Source organism: Calypte anna, chromosome 15 (genome assembly GCF_003957555.1).
Source record: "Calypte anna isolate BGI_N300 chromosome 15, bCalAnn1_v1.p, whole genome shotgun sequence".
NCBI lineage: Eukaryota > Metazoa > Chordata > Aves > Apodiformes > Trochilidae > Calypte > Calypte anna.
Window position 1 is genome coordinate 4,541,938 of NC_044261.1, and position 21,494 is coordinate 4,563,431.

General features: G+C 41.7%; 1 protein-coding gene across 1 annotated transcript in view; it reads right to left on the reverse strand.

Annotated features, from left to right (window-relative positions):
* Positions 1-879: 879 nt before the first annotated feature.
* Positions 880-21,494, reverse strand: part of TMEM132D (transmembrane protein 132D) — a 209,095-nt gene continuing 188,480 nt past the window's right edge. The window contains exons 6-9 of the mRNA XM_030460543.1: positions 8,139-8,344; positions 7,015-7,288; positions 5,151-5,342; positions 880-2,061 (exon numbers count right to left, since the gene is read on the reverse strand). Coding sequence (XP_030316403.1) covers positions 880-2,061; positions 5,151-5,342; positions 7,015-7,288; positions 8,139-8,344 — 1,854 coding nt within the window. The remainder of the gene's footprint in view (positions 2,062-5,150; positions 5,343-7,014; positions 7,289-8,138; positions 8,345-21,494) is intronic.

Here is a 21,494-nt window from a genome sequence, read left to right on the forward strand (position 1 = left end):
GAGAGCTCCCAGGAAAAGTCTGGGAACACAAATTTGAAAGAGGACAACCAAAAAAAGTGGCCTTTTAAAAATAGCTGTTTCTCTCCAACTTTCCAAAACAGACCTTCCTTTATATGAATGATTTCTGAGTACAGATTGTATCTTCTCCTAATTTACAAACTAAGAAATACTGAAAATTGACTGGCAAAGTTTATTACCTTGGCATCTACTTAAAAGAGGGTTTCAGTTTTAACTGTATGTGTATATCCATTCTCAGTACTCGGGAGGCAAACATGCTGGTTTGTAAACAGCTCAGTTATTCCTTTTTCCCCTTCAGATTCTTTGCAAGCTCATGACTTTCCAGCTCTGGAAGGTGCTTTGCTCCCAATGTTGGTTTTAGTCAGCTTTAAATTAATATTCTTGGCCAGATATTCTCTACATGTCGTTGAATGACATGCTCTCCTCATGGATCTATTAATTCTGAGACCAATTTTTTGCTTTTAACCAAAGCTTGCAATATTGAACAGTAGAGCTGTGTGAACTTTGTAATATTCAAACTGAACTGGCGTTTGTTATATTTATTGATTTCCTGGGAAAGCTCAGAGAATGAGACCATATTATTTTGCTAAGTTGTTTTTTCATGTTACCATGCATCAAAAAACCACACACATCTCTCACTTCCATCTCTGAGCACAGAGAAGACTTGAATTTTAAGAGCTGTCCAGGATCTCTGCTCTCCCAGCTGCTTTTGGGTGGCTTCTTGGGGCTCCATTGGCTTATTACCCATCAGATGATTCTTAGTTTCAGCGCAATGTTTTTCCCCACTACCCAAAATTAAAGGCAGAAGGTGAGTGAAAAACAAATGAACAAACCAAACCAAAAAAAGTCTTTTCTGTCTCACTACACATTTTCATGTAATCTCTCCATATAGTTTTTAAGTTCTTTGCACTCCCCCAGGTCCATATCCTGGCAGACCCATTTGATGTCATCCTCACTACTCATCAAGACTGAGTTGACAGTTGGACACCCATCGTCCGAGGAGATGGTGGTAAAGGTGGTGAATTTAACCCGTTTCCTCTTAGAGGTAGGAGAAGCAGTTGGTTCACTTTTCTGGTCTTTTGCTTCAGTGAATGTTGATTCAGTAGACCTGAAAGATTGTCCATTAATAGTTTTGGTGGCATTTGTGTTTAGGAGATATTTGCTCTCCTCATAGTCTACACCTCTGTCAATGGCTGTGATACGTTCATCTGGTTGGGATGAGAAATTTATGTGATTCTCTAGAAGTTCTGTCCTGTTGCTCAGCCCAACCCAGTCATGAGAGTGGCTCATGCCTTCTTGCTCTTCAAAGGGAACTTGTTTGTTTCTGTACTTCAAAGCAAAAGTGACACAATTGATGAGGAAGACCAGAATTGCCAGACAAAAGACTCCCAGAAGAGCATACATCCCTATCTCCAGATCACTGAGCCCTCGACTGGTCTGGACTAGGTCATCCTCTTCCAAATCTCCATTGCTTCTTGGTAGATCCACCTGTGCAGGGAAGCTTGTGAAGTCTATCGGGATGTTCTGCAGATGACTGTCATCATCCAGGAGGCTTTCTCTGTCTTCTTTTTTACTTAAAACAGACCTTTGGGTGGTGGTGCCTTTGCCTTGCTCTTGGCCCATTGAGGAGCTGTAATAGTGGCCATCCAGCCCAGCTCTTTCCTGCAAAGTGGTTTTCTGACGACGGTCACCAGCACGATTTTCTAAGTGGACACCAGCACCCCTGTGTTTACTGTCACTGATGTTAGGGTTGGCATCACTCTGCCCAAACTTGACTCTAATGCTACCACTTCCAACAGCTAGGATGCTCTTTCTTTTGGATTTCTGGCATGATTCACTGATCACCATCTCTACCTTCACCAGTGTCCCCTGGCCTTCTGTTTCAGCAGCAATCACAGGCCACTTGAATTTGGGGTCATGGTGAATGGAGACCACTTTCTCATCCAGAGATGTAGCTGACAAGGAGAAGTCTTTGGAGTCATAAATATCCAGAGGCATGACAGAGCCATCACTGAACTGGATCCAGCAGCTGATGGCTGCTTCCTATAATATACAAAAAAAAAAAAATAAATATATGCACACTCAGAATAAACATTGAGGGAAATATGTTCTGTCCTGGTCTATTTCCTCCTCCTCAAAAAATCCATATATCATTTATAACCAGAAAAGAAATAAAAAGGCAGAGCAATAAAATTAATATCTTGCCAAGATGTGAAGAGAAATACTAGTATAAAACATTCACTGATAATGAGATTTGTTTCCCCAAAGGTGTTTATAGGAGCTGTATCTCCTGGGCCCTGCAGAATCTACTTCAGCACCATAATAAATTGCATGTCAGAAAGCATTACCAGTGACTGAGATCATTTACTGTTGTATATTTAAATGATAAAAAAATTATATTATTTCTAAACTGCTTAAAATACAAAGTCTCCTTTTGTTATACACAGCATATGTTAAAAAATAATACAGTAAGTAGGTCCATGCATGGATCCATAAATTCAGTCCTTGATTTCTCCCTCTCAAATGAAGCGTTCTAGCCAAGCAGAGGAAACTGGTCAGTTGTTTATTTAGGAAATGACCAGGGTAATTTTCATGCTTGTTAGCAATTAAAAGCAAGACAATAATGAAGTTTAATCTCATGCCACATCAACATAGATTGTATACTTCAGAGTGCACAGAGGCGCTCGTTGAATGTAAATGGGTCAGCCTGGAGTACTGACTCTGTACTTGCAGTGTCTCATCCTGCAGGTTCCTGGGAATCTTGACTTTTGGTTTTTACTTTGAACATTTTAACATATCCTTAAATCTCAGAAGATATGCTCATCCATTTCTGAAAATCAAGGCCTCTCAAATAGCTACCAAAAATTTCTTGCTACCTGAAAGCATCTTGGTATTCTCACATAAATCTTTTACAGATGAAATTAAGATTGCTCTCCTGGAGTCTGAATCTGAATTCTGGTTTCTGAGGGTCTGACTTGCTCTGGTTTTACTGGGATATTTACATGTTGTTAGACACCGGAGAATCCACACCAGAATGACTTCTGCCTTGATGATAAGGTTTCTTAGGTGTCTAAAATGACATGAGATCTTGTCTGGTAAGAGTTGCTCTGAGGGAGATTCTGACAGACAAACACCCTGCTAACAGATAATTAATGTGCTTGCTGAAAGCATGAATATAAAAGGCTTGTTTCTTTAAATATGCATTTTTTCAGACAGACTGTACTTACATCCCAGCTCAACATATATATATACAGAGAATATTTATCATTATCTTTTAAATTGTTTCTAGCATATAGTTTTTCACCTGTTGAGATAACAGAGAATAAGCCTCCAGTCTTTTGGGATTGTATCATGCATAATCTACTGGCCTGATTCTGCAATCCTTACAGCCACAAAGCTCCTGCTTCAATGGGAGATTTGCTTCCATCTCTATTTCAGGACTGAGCCCTAAGACTTTGCTGACACTGTCATAAATCCCAGCTTTGTGTTTATTAATCTTGGGATATTTCTTGAAGGCTGCATAGAATATATGTCATCAACTCTCATCCTCCCACTGTGTTGCTTAAACCTGCATAATCACTTAATAATTTTGCCTTGCTTTGCTTATAGGGATTGTGTTCTGAAAACCATACACGAAGCAATGGGAGGAATCAGATGCCTTTGAGTCAGCCCTTGAAGGGTGGGGGGGGTACACACCTTCCTTGCCAGTTTAATGTTCATCCAATATTGGTCTGACTGTAGCCCTGCACCCAGAGAGGAACTCATCTGGACTCCATTCCTGGGAACTGAAATGTCAGAGCTTGGCAGCATACTGGGACTAAATGCCATCAACCCCTGTTTTTGGGCTGATTTCAAGGCAGTTTGTTTAACTCCCCATGTCAGCAATGGATTAGCTCACTGGCCTTATTTCTAACTGCTTGGCATTGTTTTTTTAATTCTTGCAATGCTATGGGAGCCTGATTTTTATCACCATATAAAGACAGAGGTTCTGTATTATTTCTCATCCTGCATCCCAAGGACAAAACTCTATGATGATTTGAAGGTTCACAGCAGTTGGGCAGCTTTCAAACATTCATGCCATGGCCATTTACCCATAAAGCTCAGAACATGTTTAAGCATTAAAAGCCCATTGATGTGAGTACCAAACTGATGGATTTGGATTGAAAAACCATTTAAATTGCAAATATGGACAGAGCACAAGAACAAATGTCAAACAGGAAGTGATGACAAAGTCCAAAAGCCTTTGCACAGACAGTGGCAGCATTTGAATGACTCAGCAGAAGAATTTCAGACCTATGAGAGTTTGTGCAGTGTGAAGTGTGCCTGAATCTCTCCTAGCACTAGAAGGCAGAACAGAGAAAATCTCATATTGCTCCAGGAGTAACCCCACAGCAAAAGCAGGAACAAAGCTTCTCTGCAGTGCAGTGGAAACTTCCCTGTTTTCCTCAGACATCTGGTTAGATTAATCATGTCAGGGGAACCTGTGAAGATCTGAGTGAAAAGAAAGGGATGATGATGTGATAGTGATCAGTAAGACAGGAACTGAGCATAACAGGAAAGAAAAGTTAGTTTATGAAATCATCAATCAGGAAATGAGTCAATGGTGCTGATTCATATTCCAGTAATGAATCAGAATGGAAGGCATGCTCCCCAATGCCTTAAAATGCTCACAGTAAATAACTAAAGGAAGAGGAGTTTGGCACTATGCAAAGTATTTTCTCATTTAAAGATAGACTTAAAGGATTGATTTGTTTGCCTTTGATGGGAGGCTGAACTTGGCAATCTAGTTGGCAATATCTCCTGCAATCTAGTAGGTGCTGGTTGGGACAGAAAGGAGGGGGAGTGTGTACATGTGTGTGCAAAAGGATTACTTAATTACAGCTTCTTATTAAGTTGCCATATTATTTCTGGGATGAAGCCAGGACAGATGCAGTATGCCTCTGCTAATGAGTCGTTTAGGCATTGTGACATTTTTATGAGATCTTTGTTTTTCTGTTAGGGAACCTGGTGGCCCTCAGAAATGTCCTAATATTATATAATAAAAGTCTGCTTGATTTCATCACCTTGTAATGTTGAGTACAGTGAATCAGAGCAGTGTCCTTCCACAACACACTACATGTGGTCAATAGTACCTGCTTTGGAGACTGGAGCAGCTCTTGTGCTATTGCTGTAGCAAAGATGGCCTTATTGCTTCCTGGACTGAGCTGCAGAGAGAGTGACAACCCAGTGACCAGCTGCACTCCCAGGTCAGTTATTGTCACCTTCTCATCCAGAACTGTCACTGTCTTCTCAGCCAAGATAGCATCTGAAAGGGGGGACAATATCTACAAAGAAAAATTAAAGTTAATGAGAGCCATTTTCCACACAGCACCAAGCAAAGTAGCTACATGAAACTGCTGTAATACAGATAAGTGAGATTTATGTTAATGGACAGAATTATTCTTAGCAGACAGACACTATTAAAATATGATTAAAAAATGGCTAGTCACATTTTATAACTCTCTTTCAATAACATCTTTTACCAACTTAATTCTAATCAGCTATGCTATTCACCTCTGCAATATGCTAATCACTCCTGTTTCAGATTTATTAACTATTTGTAAATGCAATCTTTATGTGAAATGCAATTATTTGATTGTCATGTTCTAGGTAGCATAAATATAATGCAATATTTAGATGCATATAAAATCCATAGAAAAAAATTATATTTCTTTCTACCCCATAGAGCAAAAGGTTAATGTATTGCTACAATAAACACTCATGGTCTTTGTACAAAATTGACAGAGAAAACTTGTTTTGGTTAAGTGCAGAGAGGTCAGTGCACTGATACATGGCATCCAAAGATGCTCATTAGCAAGGAAGCTGAATTTAATGATCCATATAGGGTACAGAACATTTTTTAAGCAGTTTAAAAGAGGCATTCTTTAAATATAACTTGCTGACAGCTTTTTGTCTCTTGGATTTTTCTTTCCACAGTTTTATGTGTATTTGTAGGACATTATAAGTCCCAGAGCTTTAAAAAGTCATTCAGAAAATCTTTAGAGATTTTGCAGAAAGTAAAAAAAATCTCAAATCACATATCTCCAGCCCTGACAACTGCTGTTATTGACAGGTGTGGTTGTTGGGTAATGGTTTGACAGTTTGGGATGATGAACATGTTGGAGAGGTATTTTTTTCCCTGTTCCTGTGCTTGTTAACATGTTTTTGACTTGATAAGATTTTATTTTTTCTCCCTCCCTCTCTCTTCTTCTGGGACCCCATTTTCTAGATCAGTATTTCTCTGCATGGCAAGAAGCATATATGTGAAAAGCTGCCAGTGACATGATGCCTGGGTTTAGGAGAGCAACATCAGAGTGGGGACCCTAATACTATTAGTAATGTAGTACTATTTATAGGTCATTTTCTGGGCCATTTTGGACAAAACTGCACCCTTGGAGAATATAGCTTAGTTGTTACTAATTAGCCAGCCTTGTAGCATCATTCTAGAAGCACTAATTATTATTGCTTTGTGCATATTCTGAGATGTACCCTAGTGTTTATATTTTGTAAAATGTTCCTTGAGTCTGAAAAACGTGCAGGGATTAGATACCACAGGATTGATACTGAGGTCTCAATTCCTCAACCAACACTAGTTAATTTTTACTTTAACCCTTTGCTCTTTCAGTCTGGGGTTTGAAAAGATTGAGCTGTTTCACCAGCTGCATGCCTTGTGCTAGCCCATACAGTAGCTCTAGGTCCAATACCAGCCTCAGACAAAAATAATCAGAAACAGCCTCCCAGATTTGCTAAAATTGCCATCTACATAATTCAGGTCACAAGATAAGAAGGGATAATCATCTCTTCTGTACCCTCCAGTCCTTGCTGCAATTCTTCTCCATTCAAAAATTTATAGCTTTAATTTCTGTGCAAGAACCCTCTGTACATGTGATGAGTAGTTGAGTTCCCAAGGTGGTGGGGTAATGGGGAGAAAAGGAAGAATTAATTAATTGTCCCTACCTGAATTGTCGTCATTCCAAGCTCCTGCCCAATCAGAATCTGCCCGTCCTGCAGCTTAGCAATTCTTGGCTCCTCCACCTGCATGAAGTCACTCACCAGGTCAGTGATGTCAATCTGCCAGTCAGAACCCAGTAAATAGCTCAGCTGGCTGCCAGGGTCTGAGGCCTCAGCTACAAACTGGGTGAGGACTCGCACCATCGCGTGTTGGTACTGAAGAGTGCAGCCTCTTCCCTTCCGCTCATCCTCTTCCTCATCATCACTGTCCCTGGCTGGTCTGGTAGGACACCAAGAATAAAAAGTTATTTAAACTGGTGCTGGGAGAGCTCACAACAAGAGAACTATTGCTGACATAAGGGGCTTTACCCCCAAAAACCAGGCTAGATCTGCCCACATCCATTCTCTGTCCTGTCATAGAATCATAGAATTGGCTGGGTTGGAAGGGACCTCAGAGATCATCAAGTCCAACCCTTGATCCACTCCCGCTGCAGTTCCCAGCCCATGGCACTGAGTGCCACATCCAGTCTCTTTTGAAATATCTCCAGGGATGGAGAATCCACTACTTCCCTGGGCAGCCCATTCCAATGTCTGATCACCCTCTCCATAAAGAAATTCTTTCTAATATTCAACCTAAACCTCCCCTGGCACAACTTGCCACTGACTTGAGGGCATGGGCAGTGTCTTTAAAGCCCTGGAGTGTCAGTGTTGTGGCTCTGGGACACTATTCAGTGCCACCAGACCCTACACTAAATTTCTGTGAATGTGAAAGACGAACAGATCAATTGGCAGGACCTGTAAACCAGGCTGGAGCCCAAGCAGCCATGCCAGAGCTGGTCCTTGTTGATGTCTTCCTGCTGCCTCATGGCTGATCCTGCCTAACTTGACCAATTGGCTCTTTCCATCTCAATCACTAGAGTTATCAAAGGAAATTGATTTCCAATGTAGCATCATGCCACCTGCAGTTTCCTTTTCCATCTCAAGTCCAGTGCAGGAGTGTCTGAATAAACATCCGGTGACCTTCAAATTTACACCAGAATTGCACTAAGTTCAAATGAACATGTTCAGATCCACTGGCCCTGACAGGGCAAGTGCACAGCCCAGAATAAACATTCTCTAATGAAACTTACCTCTTATTAGAGATGATGGGGACTCTCCACCCCTTGATTTGATTAAGTTCTGTGTCAGAGACCTCTATCTGCAATGGGAGGCGAGGAACCCAGACTGTCATTTCTAAAGGGGCACTCAGATGCTGGTAAGTAAAATTAACTATGACGTTCACTTTGCCTTTCATTTCCTTCCCATTGACAAAGACATAGTCACATCTGTCAGAAACCTGGGGGGAAAAAATAAAGAGAAAGAAAAGACAAACTAATGAGTTTCTACACAAATTATAAACTACACCACATGCTGGAAAAACAAGTGGAAGGAAGAGAAAGGATATAGGTTTAAGCTAGCTCCAGGATCAGAAGACAACTAGGAATTACAAGAAAGCTGCCTGGTGTGTCCCTAATAGCTAGTGTAATTTGACATCATTTTAAAAGGTGAGCTTTTTCTGCTACAAACATTTCCAGTATAATATAAGATAAAAAAACAACTTCTTTCTGTCTCTAATTCCCCACTCCAACACAAGGATAATTCTAGTGCAATGGCCCTGAAACAGGATTCTTCCCAGTACTCAAGGCTCAGTCCAACTCTACCATCCTCCTCCTCTATGTGCAGCCCAAGGAACACCACATATCTGGGGGAGGAACAGGTCACTGCCTCTATACAGAACTAAGCAGGGGACAAATTTCTCTTGTCAACCTTAAATTGGGACAAAGAGTTCTTTGGGAGTCCCATGGCCAGGGCATGGTGTGGTCACGTCCACCAAAAAGGGATCACAGCGAAGAGCTCACCGCTGCCCACTAAGTGTTCACTGGGAACACCTCCATCTTTGCTGCAAACCCAACGAAGGTCTCATACAATATTCTGCTTCAATTGCTCCTGATGTCACTTTATTACCTGTAGCTCTGGACATCAATATTGCTGAAAGTTACTAAATCTCTCTCAAGTGATTTAGCAACTACTGCAAGGATCTAGATGATCTGACAGGATATGTTCATTACAGCTAGTTAAAATATATGAGTAAATATATACATCAGATAATTTATTAACTACCACTTTACCACACTGATGATCTGAAGGAATGATCTATTAAAATCCTGAACTCTTTTCACAATCCATTACCAGTCAGACTCTCTATTCCTTTCTGCAGATATATTTAATATTTGACTCTAGAACGCTGTCTCATTCTCATCTGAATTTAATACCATTTTCTACTTTTCTGTTTAAATGCTAAATGAATTTAAATCGTATTTAAATATCATCAGCTTTTATAGGATTATTTGCATTCCTAATATTATTATCTTTAAACAACAACCCCCTTACAGACAGATCCATAGAAAATCCATTTCCCTTCTTGCTTGTCTGAGCCAAGGTAATGTTTCAAAAAAGGTTATCATGACCCCTGCAATGCCTCTGTTCCAAGCAGTGTCTGTTTTAAGGTAAATATCTTACAGTTGTCACTGGTTCAGTAGGAAAGTAAGGAGTTTATTTGCAAGCAGAATTATATTTTTCAGGATACTCTCTAGCTAGTATGTTTTATATTAGCTCTTAATGGCTCCTGTCAGGATCCAATCTCCTTGTGCTGCAAAACAAGAAAACCCAGATGCTGTCATAATACCACAAAGCCTGGGACCATGCAAGGCAAGGGAAGGACCTCCCAGCAGGCAGCTGAGCACAGACAAGTCCTGGCTCCAACTGGGGCCTGTGGCATTAATGTGACACCCCCTTCTTTATAATTCTGATCCAAACTGTCCTGACTTGAGGAAGATGAGATTACAAAATTTCAGGAGAAGCTTCATGGTAGCCTGGAGAAATGGCTATAGGGAAGGCTGGAAGCATAAGCACATTCCCCTTGTGGGAGCAGCATGGCTGGGCAGCAGCAAGAGAGCAGATGCTTTTCTCCCATCCTTGCAGAAGACACACTAATTTAAGTAATGTTTTCAGGGCAAGAATTCCATCATATGTCCTAACTGCAATGTCTAATACCCTGTCCAACAGGCTGGAAGCAGAAGACCTTCAGGCAGTGCCTGGTACACGTGCTCCTTCTCCCACTTTGTGGGGTACCTTGCTTCTGTAAGTGGGAATTGGCTATATGCCTTTCTGGGTTTTATGTGATGTTCTCAAACCAGACAACTCTCCTGCGTGCTAATAAGCTCTGTCTGCTGCTTTCTACCTTTCCTCGGACGCCAGTGAGAAGAAAAATTGGGCAGAGTTGTGAGGCAACAGATCAGAACTGAAGACAAGGTTGCCCCAAGGAAAGCATCCAGCTTAGGAGTTGATTGCCTGGAGGTCCTTCACTTGCCTTTGTGCTCTACAGGCTGGACAACACCTACGAGTGAACAGTCAGAAGACAAAGATTTTCTTTACTAGGGCATGGGGCCAGTAAGAGCTTTCAGTGTGACTTTCTCACCACCTCTGCTTCCAGCCAGCAACACCTCATATTTGTGAGCTTAAGCTAATTAACACATTAGGCAATTAAATGTCCCCATGAGTGATCAACCTAGGACTGAAACCATTTCCTAGTGATTTAAGGTACCAGGTAAACTCCTGTGCCTCAATCATAGTTGAGGGATGTTTCCAAACCACTGCAGTGTCCTGTGCTGAGCAGACCCCTGACCCTCTGGAGCTCTGCTCCCCACCAGACCCCTCCTGCCTCCCTTGCACATCTTGTGCTCTGCACTTGCAACAGGGCTTCTAGCAGAGGACCTGCCAAACCTCCTTCCACCAAGTAAAGAAGTGGCTTTCAAAACTCACCTAGATGGCACAGGTGGAATTTTGCTGTTTTATTGGTCCACATGTGTATGAAGAGCAGTTCAGCACACTGGGACTGGAACACAGCTCAGACTCTCCCAGCCAGTAGAAGTAAGAGCTGAATTAGCTAGTGAGGTATGGGAACCATACTCTCAGGTTTTAAATTCATTAATGCTCAAGCAAGAGAAAGAAAATTTGGCAGGCAAAGAAACCTCAGTTCCAACTTTATCAGGGGTTATTACAGAAAGAAGAATTGAAATAAGAATATATACCTAAAAATCTACTATGTGAACAATTAAATAAATAGCATGACCTTTCAAGATTATGATATATAATACAAACTGATGATCAGGAAAAGAATTGCTATGTTTGGGACACCCATTTTCTCCTGTTTTCCCTTCTGTAAGTGAAGACAGCAACAACTATGAGCTCATTCAGTTCCCAGCCAGCCCTTCACTGTTTGAATGAATAAGCATCACTGTTCTGGTGCAGCTTGCATGCCGTCCTAACAGAGCAACATCAAAACATGGTGCAAAGTACAGTACATTTTCATAAATCAGGCCAGGACATTCAGAAATGGGTCATCAATAGAAAGGCAGATTAGCCATCCCCATCTTAGTGCAGACACATGGAACCATTCATCTTCCAGCACAACCAAAAAGATGTGGAGAAAGAAGAAAAATTGAGCTTCGTTGTCTCTTTTGAGACTGTGTTTTCTAAACTGTTTGTTGGAAATGAGTGAAAATTTTGTCAAATGAGTTTGATGGGACTCAGCTGAGCCTCTGCAGGACAAACAGGCACATGAGCAAAGACCTGACAAACACAGCTCAGGAGCTGGCAGCCTCCAGACAGCTCCCACAGCTGACACAAGAGGAGGGAGCAACCAGTGCCCCCCTTGAGCATCTTCTCTGTGCTAATGGTGATGGGGGCTGCACAGAGAGGCTTCTGCTGCTGCCTTCTCTGAGCCCACACATCTCCCTTTCAATTTGTAATGGATTTCAATTCCTCAGTCTGTCAAGCATCTCCTTTTCTTTAGCATTAATTCATATAAACAGCCTTTAACTACCACCCTCCTGCCTGTAGTACAGCCCTTGCTTTACACGCCTCAACACACAACAGAAATGGCAGTGGTTCAAGTTTATTAAATGCATGAAAGGAACAATCTCCCATCCCCTCGGATGGGTGTGTGAGAGTGTGCAAAAGAAAGAGAGGGTCTGTGCTAAATGAACTCACAGCTTCCCAACAGTTTGTTATTAAGGGAATCATGAGGCTGCAAAAGCTTTGTCCCAAACCAGACACATTTCAGAAAACTATTAACACATTATGAAATGTAATAGGAATTACAAAGGTGCTGAAGCAGGGCGAGCAATTCATGGGGGAAAACAATGATCTCTCTTCCCAAAATCCAAGACTCCAACCCGTATCTTCATTCCCTTTCCTCCTGCCCTTGACTTTTGATATCTCGGGGATAGCAACTCCATTTTTCAGCAAAGGTGACAAGGACTCAAGAGAGAGAGAGTAGATTTCCTTTTACTGCTAATGTACTGCTGGAATACATCTCTCTGCATTGTGGCCACTGTAATTCAAGGACATTATAATGCCATTAAACCCTTCTGGTGCTGTGCTCCCTTGCTAAAGCCTTTCTGGGCTTTGTGTCACAGGAGCTTTTCACACAACTACGCTGAGCTGCCTTCCATTAATTAAGGGAGGCTGTACTTAGTGCTCACAAGATGCTCCAGAAATACTCTCAATACAGGGACTTTCATCTCTCGAGTGAACTGGGGTTTGAATGGCTTTTTTGGGCATGAACTTGGTAGCTTATGAAAGTGCTTTGGGCTTCATTTGGCTCCTGCAGCTCCACCACTTTTCCTTACATCAGCGAGCTAAGGCAGCTTGCTCTGAATCACACACACACATCTCTGTGTGCCAGGGCAGAACAGGTCAGAGGTCCCTTATTGCCAGCACAGCACAGAATTAGGAATTAGATTTCTAAGTGCACCGTGTACATACCAAACACGTGGCTTCTGGCAAGCTGGATGTCAAGTTCTATCATCAGTGCTATGAAATATGCAGAGTGGAATATTTCAAATATGCTTAGGGTTGTATTTAACTCAGTCCCCCAGTCCTGTTGTCAGAAATGGGAATAGAGTCACTGCTGGTCCTTACCACAGAATCCTCCCTGTGAATATGCATTCCTCAGCCCCTGTGCAGCTCTGGACTTTGGGTATCCCAAAACCGTGCCCAAAATTCATCTGATAGCCCTGCAGCTGTACAAGTGATGCTGTTGTGTCACTTCTGCCCCTGTACTCAGCCCTCGTGAGGCCACACCTTGAGTACTGTGTCCAGTTCTGGGCCCCCCAGTTCAGGAAGGATATCGAGGTTCTGGAGCAGGTCCAAAGGAGGGCAACCAGGCTGGTGAAGGGACTCGAGCATAGACCCTACGAGGAGAGGCTGAGAGAACTGGGGTTGTTCAGCCTAAAGAAGAGGCGGCTCAGGGGAGACCTCATCGCTCTCTACAACTACCTGAAAGGAGGCTGTAGCCAGGTGGGGGTTGGGCTCTTTTACCAAACAACTTTCAACAAGACAAGAGGGCATGGACTTAAGTTGTGCCAGGGGAAGTTTAGGTTAGATATTAGAAAGAATTTCTTTACGGAAAGAGTGATCCGTCATTGGAATGGGCTGCCCAGGGAAGTGGTGGATTCTCCGTCCCTGGAGATATTTAAAAAAAGACTGGATGTGGCACTCAGTGCCATGGTCTAGCAACCGCAACGGTGGTTCAAGGGTTGGACTCAGTGATCTCTGAGGTCCCTTCCAACCCAGCCAATTCTATGATTCTATGATTCTATGATTCTATGATTATCCTGTGTCACAAAGGACTGCTTCCTTGCCAAACAAATATTGACCAGAAAAGGAGAGAGCTGTTTCTGCTTCAAGGCATTTCTTTTTTTGTTTACTTGAAAAGCCTGTTTGTGTTATTTGAAAAGAAGTTAGCACTCTCCTCCAAAACACTCTATATTCTATCTGCTCCTCAGGTGTGATCACAAACAAAGGAAATTAGTTTTCATTAATTTCTCTTATTTTATTTCGTAGTTTTCAAGCCCTTTGAAGCCTCATACATAAGGACTTTAGATAACCTGGGGAAAACATAGCAAGAAGCAATAAGGGCCCTACAAATCACACGTGATCCCTATCACACTGACTTCCTGTGTCTTGCTCTCCAGAGAAAATTATTCCCACCTTTTCCTAAAAGGATTTTAATGCTCTTCTCTTTAATTCCCTACACTTCTGCTGCAGCTGTCTATAAAGACATAATAGATATGATCTTGTGTCACTATTTCTTTGGCCCTATAAACTCCACGCTAGATTTGGGCTGAATAGAATCCAAAGATCTAATGGGAGGAAGGAAAAGGCAAATGTACATCATAACTCCCAGAAGTGGTACCCAGCATTTCACAGTTATCTCTCAGAAGCTGCTTTTATAGTCTTTTCCAACCTCATTATAATTATTAAAATCCCATGGAATAACAGTGAAACCCTCTCAGGAAACTGCTTTACTGCTACAGTAATTCTGTTGTAACTCTTACAAAGTCACAGCTAATACATCTTTGAAAATAAGATGTACCTAGAGCAGTTCTGGTTTAGACATTTCAAGGGTAGCCAGTTAGGAAAACATGTCTCTGATATTTCCACATAAAATCTGTATTTTGGAAACATTCTGAGACACTGGTGCTGATCCATCCTCCTGTAAGTGATCCTTCCCCCAGACAAGAACTCTCCATTTATAATAATACACTTCAAACAAAGCCCTGCCACCTTGCCAAGCTCATGGATTCTCTTCTGATTTAGAGCTGCACAGATTTTCCTTGGTCTACCAGCATAAATGGCAATATTTAGTAATGTAAGTTATGTTAATGAGCCCTACCTAAATCTTTGCTGTCAGAAGAAGAATGGGAGAGTCTCTTATAACCATTAAAAATGAATGAGGAGGGAAATAAATAAGCAAAAGTAGCTCATTTTGAGCTATAAAAGACTCCAGAACACAAGCTGTGTACCAAGGTACAAAAGGATGAGGCCATTATTAGCTCTATAAGTCACTTAGAAATGACTCAGGGGAGGTGGAGTCAGCTCTAATCACCCACACTTAACCCATGGATGTTGGAGTGAGATTCTTTCCTCTGATAACTGAGAGAAATGTTTATAATGAAGCAGCAGCACAGGGGGCAAATCAGCCCTGAGCCCACTCTATGTATCAAGAAGGGACCTTTCCTAGTCTGTTATTCTGTGAGGACCCTGGGGGTAAGAAATCACTGATGGCAAGCAGCAGATCTGTTAACCAGCCTGGATGCTGCTGGAATTAGGAACAATCACTGAACAGATGCTCTTGAGGAATAAAGCAAGCACCTCTTGTGTTGCAGAAAGATATTTGTGCTCCCAGAAAGTAACAGTAAAGGTAAATGGGTATCACATCAAGTTTAAGCATGCTCTTCCTCAGTTACTCACTGATCTGTATATTCAGCAGGGTTAAGGTCCTAAACTGGGCTGCTCCCCAACTGCTGAAAGAAGAAAGGCTTGGCTTGAACCCCAGTGCTCAGATTCCAAACAGGTTTAAAATTTAGCATCACCTTGACAGCCTTTTCCACTTGGGAGATTTACACTCCATAAGGTCGTCTTAATTTTAAGTATTTCCAAATTTGACTGTGAGTACTGAAATATCTGCCAAAATCTGAAAATACCCTTTCAAAGTTGGTAAATGACGAGCTGTGTTCACAAGGCTTCATCCCTTGTCATTCCTTTATAGCTTTTCCCCACCCTGTGCAGACATTCTGCCTTTTGTAGATGAGACATCAAGTCACCCAAACTCTGCAGGTTCAGAAAAAACTGTGCTTTTGAAGGTCCACACTTTTAAAGTATGTGCACTTCTCTGCAATGGTTTTCCTATTGCAGCACAACACAAAAAATGCTGCAGTCCACACTGAATCTGCTTTTTTACTCAGAGACAAATATCTTGCTTAGTTTCTGAGTGGTTTAAGAGCTTGTTTCCTGCCAGGCATCTCCATTGTGCCATCATGGAAGCACACCTAAGCACTGCTCTAGAGGACTTGCAGCAAGAAATAGGTATCAGCAGAATAAGAAATAAATATTTTTTACTGCACTAATCCACCTGAAGCACATAACAGAACATAATGTTTAAGAAAATTCTGATATCAATTAATATCTAAGAATTTTTTTCGTTTGTTCTATAGCTTTGTGGCAAACTTCAATGTACTATTCTCAGCAAAATATACCTGAGTGAAGTATGCAATGGCACATTTTAAAAGGACTTACAGTTCTGGGCAAACATCCAGTTCTAGCTGCAAGTTTAGTATTTTATGAACATTATGGACCTGACACAATGCTTGTGGTGCATTGGTGTACCTGACTGAAAAATCCCATCACCAAAAGTCTGTCCTAAGGTATCACCTTTTGGTCTTTTAAATCAAGCTTTGGCATGTAAGATCTTGGTGGATTTTTCCCTTCCATGTTGCTTTTGTGTTGCATTTTCACTACTAAGAACAGTCAAATTTATCTCTGTGCATTGTATTTGCAGAGAATAAGTTTTTCAAGGAGAGAGTGAGGAAAGAGCAAGTGAAACATTATGAAGCCCCTGTAGACACCTTCCTCACCCATGATTTAGCACCTGCCTAAGGGCTACCTGCAATATGTGAAGAGCTTCTTCCTTGTCCCCACTCAGCCCAGGACAGCCAGGAGCCACCTGGGGATGATGTGCTCCCAGTGCTAAGCAACCCCCTTCCCACAGGACTGCCAGTCCCTTGGAAGCTTCATTTCAGGTGGGCTTTCAAGACACCTACATTTGGTTTCATTTTGGGTCATGAAATTCGGTTTCATTTCAATTTCAAATTATTAAAACTATGTAAAAAATACTGGAACATGAAGGAAAGAGTTATTTTAAAATGAAAAATCAAAACACTTCATTTTGGAAATGTCAAAACAAGACGTTTCTTTGACACAATGGGAACCTGCTAGCATCCTTTTTCTGTCAGAAATGAAATTCCAAGGAAACCAGCATGATTTCATGAAGTTGTTAGAGAACCACAAATTCTGACAGAATGTATTGTGCCAAATTTTCCCCAATAAGCAGCAATCACCTAAAGCCACAAATCAAAACAAAACCATCACACTGAAACTCTGCTCAATTAAAACCCAATGCCATGGAATCTACAGTACCTTCAGTGAGGTGCACGGTGCTATCCTCATTTGCAGCAACAAACATACAGGCACAGAACAACCTTTCTGAGAGACTGGGGTTAGTTCCCAAGTCTATAATACACTTATTAGATGACTGTGTAATTTATTGAGATCCATACTCTCAAGGATATAGAAGTGTTAACACCCACTGAACTCAAGAGGAGTTTGGTGGATAAATCTCTTTAAGAATCTGGGCTTTAATCTCCCTTTGATACTACTCCTTTGTTTTACAGGAATTTTGCAAAGCTTAATCTATAAGAAAAAAAAAAAAAAAAAAGAGCTCGGGTGCTGGGGTTGCACAAATACATCTTTCTGATGCCTCAAATTTATCTGTAGTTAGAGGACAGTCCTTCACTTTTTCCAGGAAGCAGCAGTCAATCACAGCCACACCAGGGACGTGGGGTAGGGTGAAGCTGTGCCCCTGGCAAGCAGGCAATGCACAGAGAAATCAAAGAGCTTCATTCACTCCTGCTGTTCCCCACTCCTTTTGCTGCCATGGCCATCCCTCATTTGCTGTTGGCTGGGTTGCAATCCCTGCTTTCCAGCTGGATAAGGAAGGTGGTGACTTCCTGCCCACCTGCTGCTCTTCAGACTCAGAAAGTGGGGATCCTGCCAGTACAGGAGAAGCAGAAGACTGAGACAGCTTCTGTCTCTGCTCCTCTAAATCAGCAGGACACGGAAATGTCAGCACCATCACGTAGGAGAGCTTTAGACAGCCAAGTACTGTCTGACAACTGCCACTGGACTCAACCCACCTCCTTTGTGCTTTAGATTTTAGAAGCCACAATTGTTTGTAATGAATGTGACAACACTTTCTTGCCTATGTTAATTAAGTTACATCTCCCTGCTTCTCTTTAGACATGACAACCACGTGCCCCCCCCGTCTCACTGACTGCAGTCGTTCCACTAAGGTGGGAGAAGAATCCTAAACACATCCAGGAACCCAAACCTTTTCTTACTAAACTGAGAATGGTGTTTTTCTCTTCCTCCTAGTAAAGCTTATGGAGGAGTAATGGCAATAGAAAACTTTGCTTTACACTCGTGGAAAAGAAAGGAGATGGCACAGACTGCTTGTTTGTCTTTCCAGGTAATAACTACCTGACTTTCAGGTGTAACAGAACTGATGGGGAATGTGACAAAGTGGATGGACTAAATGCCAAACCAAACCCAGACTATAAAGGGGATGGCCAGTATTTAAGATTTGTCAGATGCAGTGAAGCAATATTGGGCAGAGGATGGTAACTGAGGTGCACACAGCCTGGAATATTCCTCCTGTAAGGGCTGCTCAAGCTCTGTGTGGGACCCCTTGCCTTTGGGACCAACTGAGGAGAATGTGAGCAGAACTGCATGGAGTGTGGTTCTGACCAAATATATAGGGAGGAAAAATATTTCAAATAACTCATGTTCTCCCAGGGCAGTTGTAATTCAGCTGAAGGTATATTTTTTTTATCTGTATTTCTTTCACATTTAGAAATGGTCAAAAATACTCCTATTGGCTACCACAGTATTTATTGATTTCACACTGCTTTGTACTATATTAAACAACAAATCTATATTTGGATGAATTTATCAGGTATGTGCCTTATGCCCTCATGCTTCCAACAGAAAGTACATGTGTTGTTCTCAGTTGCCTGCTAGAATAACAAACATATAGCTGAAAGATCAACACAAAAATATGTTTTATCCAAATGCTGGTTGTTCTCTATAAAAGCAAAAAGTCCTTTTAAGAAAAGATTTCCCTACATGAAAAAGGTTTCTCATCTGTGCCACCCAGGGAGAGTGCAGCCTCCCAGAATGTCTCTTCTTCCTGCAGCAAGCTGTGGGCTGGTACTCCCACAGAGACCAAGGCTTGTCCTTGTCTCAGAAGCTGGACATGTGCTGGTAGCACAGCTGGACTGGAACACTGACTACTAAGTCCTTCTTAATTGGAAAAACTTCTCTTTCATACATGCTCAAGTCCTTGGTTAATCTCAATCAAACACCTGTCTGAGAACTCTCTCTGTTTGGGCTAAGTGGACCAGGGACCATCCCTGGCATCTGCCACCAAGGATGCCACACTTTGCTCTGCTGTGGCCTTCCTCCTCAGTAAGGCTTGGTTTCTGCAACATAGAGATCATTTACCCTTTGTAATTGCCAGATCCAAACACCTGTTCCTCCCCAAAATATTTCATTAGCATATTATAGAAACACTTCACAGTCACAGAGGAGACAAGACATCTGACACCCCGTCCCTTCACAAAGTTCTCATCAAGGCAGGAAAACAAACTTTTATTTACTGTTTGAGATAAAGAGCTGAATCACACAGAGATCAAATCACCTGCCTAAGGCTTCACAGAATATTTGTGACCAAGCCAAGAAATTAATCCAAAAACCCAGGGGCTCTCCTACCACAATTACTCAAAGCCAGGACAGACCTGGGGTCTTGCAGCTCAAAGTCCCCTTGACTCTACTACCCATGGGAAATCTCTGCTTTTGCTGTTAGCACACACACTGCTGCCACCCCCATGGTTTCTTGTGGCTGTAGTAGCCATGGTGCCTTTTATCTTTTGGGGTGATACTCTTGCAGTATAACCCCATAGGCAGATGTAAGGATTGGACTGTCTGAATCTCTGCAACACTTACACGTTATCCTTTTTCCCATTGCCTACACTGAGGGTTTTTTTTGGCACTGCCATCACATACATCACAATTATGTTAACAAGCCTGGCTTGCTAAAGAACTCCTGGTTTTCTCTTCATTACCTTAAGATACACTTCCAGTCATTTCTCAGCTGTCTCTACCAGGTCATTTTTGATATATCATAAAAGTGTAAAGGAGAGCTCTAATTCACAAGCAAATTCAAGTGACTATTAAATATATTCTGCTTTTGAGGGTGTGGGTGGGATGGGACTGAAGCATTCACAATGTGTTGAGCAGTGTGTATTGCATGCCCTGCTGCACCAAGATGCCATGGTTAAGCAAACTGTGGGATTGAGTTCCCCTATTTCAGATTAAGCTTCCAACTCAGGAGGTCTTTACCTCAATTCCCAAAGTGTCAGCTGAGATGACAGTTGCTGCAAATAGATCTTTTAAACAACCCCTGAAGAGAAATCACTGCTTCTCCAGATGACCAGTTTCTGCCCTGAAATGTGAGCAGTAGAGGCCACTGAAAGTCTCTGTCCACCTACAAAAAGTCCATCTCTTATTCTGAGATGTGTCTGTGATTCAGAATTGGGAGCATAATTGAGTCATACTCAGCACAGCCTCAATTTATTTTTTCTCTGTTAAAAAAAATAAGATTATCTTTTAAAGGATTTTTTATAATTTTACAGAAAATTACTAAAACCCTAAAATATTAATAAAATATAAAAATTCTTTTGCAACAGCTGATGCAAAAGAAATTACTCCCCTTACTGTGACCTGACTCTTGTGAAACAGCAACAGAAAGGGTTGTTAAGTGCTGGAACAGCTCCCCGGGGAGGTGGTTGAGTCTCCATCTCTTAATGTGTTTAAAAATCATCTGGATGTGGTGCTTGGGCACATGGTTTAGTGTTGGGTCATCAGTAATACAGTTAGGATGAGGCTGGACTCTATCTTGGAGGTCTTTTCCAGTCTGAGCACTTCTATGATTCTAAACTTGCTGTTGGTCTAGTAAAGAGAGACAAATAGAGAAGCTATCTAAAAATATGTTTTCTTTAAAGGAATTAAAAGAAATATGAATCCTTAGAGATGATTCTGGGCCTTTTAAACTAGTCAGGAAAAGGCACTGGGCTGATATATTTTCTGCCTGCTTGGAATCACTCATTTTTCATCTCCATCACTGCACTGCAGACTGGAAGCACTGCTATTTTTTTGACAACATTCTCATTTTTCCAGCTTCCAAGAAATCTCTAGACAGGGATTGTCAGTTCTAATTATGCAGCTCGTGCTGCTACGACAGGTGGTTACCAAAGACTCCAAAATGACACTTTGACTTTTCACAAATGGATGATAAAGTTTGGTCCATGTTCTTGACAAAAACAGCCATAAATGAGGGAAGAGGAGAGAGGTGAAGGCAGACACGTGGAACTAGGAAGACCTGGTGATGTTGGCTTCTTTTTCAAACCTTCTTGGCACACACAAACACGTGTGTGCAAGGTGCACCTGGGTTGACTATGTGCATGCCTGACCTTAAGCTGGGATATATAGAGAGATTTACAACATATCTAACCAGTTAAGCACTAAAACCAATATTTATGTATTTGTTGTGCTGTGCCCATATAATTTAGCTCCATACCTTCCTTCACAGAGTAGAGCACTGGGCAGACTCACTTGCTTGAGCATCTCTGTGCCACAGGCCATGGCATGCCACAGACATCACAGGCATGTCACACCTCTTGCCATCTAGCAACAAATTAGATTGG